A 3,591-nucleotide genomic window follows, 5' to 3' on the forward strand; every position below is an offset into this window, starting at 1 on the left:
AAAAAAAAAAAAAAAAAAAAAAAAAAAGACCCTGTGATTTTAGACACCTCAAATGTCATGGTTTATGTGAAAGCTAAGGACTTTATTAACTAGTTTAAAAATATTACTCATTACCCTTTATTCCAGAATGGAGTACATTTTAATGGGCATTATACACAGAATTTGATACATTCCTTAAAGTATGTTATAAAAAATGTAACAGGTTACTTCTTACCCAAATTAATCACTACTTGACATTTAAGGAGAAAGTCAACCGCAGCCAGAGTAAATCCCCTCCTGACACTCTGTCATGACTTTCAAACAGTTTCTTTTTTCCTTTTCTTTTTTTTCGACAGGGTTTTGCTTTGTTGCCCAGGCTGGAGTGCAGTGGCATGATGAAGGCTCACAGCAGCCTCCGCCTCCCAGGTTCAAGCGATCCTCCCAGGTCAGCCTCCCAAGTGGCTGGGGCTACAGTCGTGCACCACTATGCTTGGCTAATTTTTAAATTTTTTTGTAGAGACAGGGTTTTGCCATGTTGTCCAGACTGTTTCAAACTCCTGGGCTCATGCGATCTGCCCACCTTGGCCTCCAAAAGTGCTGGGATTACAGCATGAGCCACTACGCCTGGCCCAGGCAGTTTCAAAAGGATGGGAAACATTCTGGCATAGACACATTGGGTCTTTTAAATTCTTTGAGAAAACAGTCACAGGAGAGATGAAATATTTAATAAAGTAAAAAGTTCTACAGAAATGTCCCAAAATTTTCAATCAAGTAAGACTATAACTGATAAAATGTTTCTGTCATGAAGCACCATTTCATAGTATTTTTTAAAAAGGCACATAATGTTCTTAAACTAAGAGTGACTCACTTGAGAGAAAGGTTATTTAAGCTGGTATATTAAATAGCCAATGTTTTAGAGAGGACAATTTTAACTATTGGTTTAACTATTAGAGTTTAGTATCTAAATGGCTGGTATATGCCATCCAAGGGGCAGGAAGAAAATAAATAAAAAAGATTAAATGGCTAGTATAATGCCTGAAAATAAATACATTTATTTATTCACAGGAAGCACTTGATTACACAGGAAGCATTTGATTACATCCTGTGATCCTGAAACTACTTAAAATCAAGAAGACAAATCTTTTTCCCTATCACTGATTAATAACTTTAAAAAGTTTTCCTTACTGAAGAAGGAAATCAACTTTAATTTAAAAAAAAAATGAGGGCTCAGGTTTCAGGAAAAAAGCAGTCACAAAAGAACAAATGTTCTTTTGTTTCAGCTACTTAGTCAAAGAGATTAACTCTACATATGGTTAGAAAAAATAATGTTTTTATTTGGAGAATATATTTAAAACTCAGTATAAAACAAAACCCAAGAACAAATACAATTAAACCTGAAAGGGAAACATTTAATTCTACTGCTTCCTATTTCTCCATATCCGTATTAGCTAAACACGTCACCTGTCACATTTTTAATGTCCTTTCACTAACATTTCCGGTGGACCTAATTTAAAAGACAGAGTAGAATTACTCTGTGTTACTTTGGAGGCGTGTTTTACTGGCTACAGAATGGAACAATGAATTTCTGAGTGGTTCTACAGAGCTTAGCCATGCCCCATTGCAAAGGAGACTAGTAAAGAAAGAAAGGAAAAGCGTCAGATGCAGACGATGGGAGCCTAGGCAGGATGGCACCGAGAAGAAAAAGAGAGTGAAGAATGAAAGGAAGAACAGTGAGGCAGATATGCTGGGAAATTCTAGAAGGAGCTCTATCAATAAAGATATCCCTTGACCTTGTGCCTCAAAATGGCCAAACCTTTGGAGCATTCCATAAAGTCAATTTTATAAAAACTTGGTTAGTTACATGCTTGTAGTCTTCTATTTGTGAATGAATAAAACTCTATCTTACAATTACTAATAATCATATTTTAGTGCCACTGGAGGATTTAAAATCATATACTTAGATATTTTCTAATAGTTACATTTCTTTATTCCTTAGTATCATTTTTTTAAAATATGAGAAATGTTCCTTTTCATTTTCTTAACTAAAGTCATGAATCAATTCTGAAATCATAATGGCATTACTTATCTTAAGCTACCCAAATGAGGGGCTAAAGGTTTGCCATAATTATTATTGAGTGGTTTCCTGGATGACATCTAACTATTCAAACAAAGAAAATGTTTCAAAAATTTATTTATGGGCACTTAAAAACTAAATTATCATTAATTTAAAGTCTTCTCAATTTACTTCTTTATTGACTTCAAGGAGGCATTCACACAGATGTCTGTTTACTGGAAGAACCTTGAATTACTGGCTACATTTAAAAATCATGACAAAACCAAATTGAGTAAGTGAAGATATAGTTAAGAGGCTGACAGTAAGTAGAGATGGCCAAATCTTTGACAAGACCACGTGCTGTTGCTTTCTATAAAGGATTCCCTCTGAATCACAGTAAGAATACACTGACCACCACATTACAGTCATTTTCTACACAACAATCTATAAGTATTAAAGAACCCTAACAAATACTTCATACCATGGAATGCAAAAAGGAGAAAAGCATTCATTCATCATAAGTAGAATCTTGCTGGGCAAAGAATATAAGGAGGACAGAACATGAGACATAATGATAAAGTGATTGCTAAAATACGTATCATTGAGAGGTAAGAATAATCTAATAACAACTTAAAAAAATCTATTACCTGGTGTTTGGCAACCAGAGGTATCTCAAAGAAAAACACACCTAAAAGTTCTCACAGAATTCTGTGAAGATTTTTTGTAGGGGAGGGACTGGGTATGAAGGGAGCAATGCATTTGCAATGAAATTTGACTTCTACATGAGCAAGACATCCTTAATGTATTAAAAAAAAAAAAAGCTATTTAAAAGAAACTCCAATTTATAACATTTTCCTGCTAAAAATCCAAAGTTAAGACATTTTACTCATGTCAAACATACCACTCCTTAGCAATATTTTTGGTCACCTGCACTCAAAATTTATAAAAAGAAACTTAGTTTATTGCTTCAAGGAAATAAAGGACATCCACATTTTCCGAATTGTTATAAGTTACAGTATTAATAATAATTATTATTAAATTCTACTGACTTCCTAAATTAGATCTGCTCAGTTTGCCTTATCTAACCTAGGCTAACCGACTGCCAACTTCTCACCTGCAAACACAGGCACTGGTAGGGTCTTCTTCTGGAGTACCTAGTGGACATGTGGTAGCTGGTAACAAAAGTTGCATGAGAAACTGAAGTTTAATACTTAAAATGATCAAGTGAACAAAACAAACCCGGAACAGAAAGTAAAGCCTCTAGAAGAGGCTCTGCCAATTTTTAGCAATGTCTATATATTTTAACCCTTGGATGTTAAAAATCCAACATTAAGTATAAATTTTAGTTTGGGGAAAAATTATACCTAGTCTTTAACCACACAAGTGTTCTTTGGTTCACCTTAAAAAAAAAGAATGTTTTATTCAATTTAACATATAAGCAAACATATGTTCATTTATTTTCCTTTTGTTGCTACTCTCCTGAACTCTCTCATTCATTTATTTCAGTGGACAGGAAACGCACCATATCCCCCTGCCTGGATGGGTGTTTTGGAGAAGCA

The 3,591-nt window shown here is 34.3% G+C and overlaps 1 protein-coding gene across 2 annotated transcripts in view; it reads right to left on the reverse strand.

Annotated features, from left to right (window-relative positions):
• The window catches only part of BRAF (B-Raf proto-oncogene, serine/threonine kinase), a 209,067-nt gene that overhangs the window by 9,535 nt on the left and 195,941 nt on the right, over positions 1 to 3,591 (reverse strand). The window contains exon 18 of one of the 2 annotated variants that reach the window (XM_017891052.1): positions 3,172 to 3,204. The exons of the other annotated variant lie outside the window; for it this stretch is intronic. Within the exon in view, the coding sequence (XP_017746541.1) occupies positions 3,187 to 3,204 (18 nt within the window). The 3' untranslated portion in view covers positions 3,172 to 3,186. Of the gene's footprint in view, positions 1 to 3,171; positions 3,205 to 3,591 lie in introns of those variants that run through there. 2 annotated transcript variants of the gene reach the window in all.

This window comes from Rhinopithecus bieti, unplaced genomic scaffold (genome assembly GCF_001698545.2).
Source record: "Rhinopithecus bieti isolate Rb0 unplaced genomic scaffold, ASM169854v2 scaffold_20175, whole genome shotgun sequence".
In the NCBI taxonomy this organism is placed as follows: domain Eukaryota; kingdom Metazoa; phylum Chordata; class Mammalia; order Primates; family Cercopithecidae; genus Rhinopithecus; species Rhinopithecus bieti.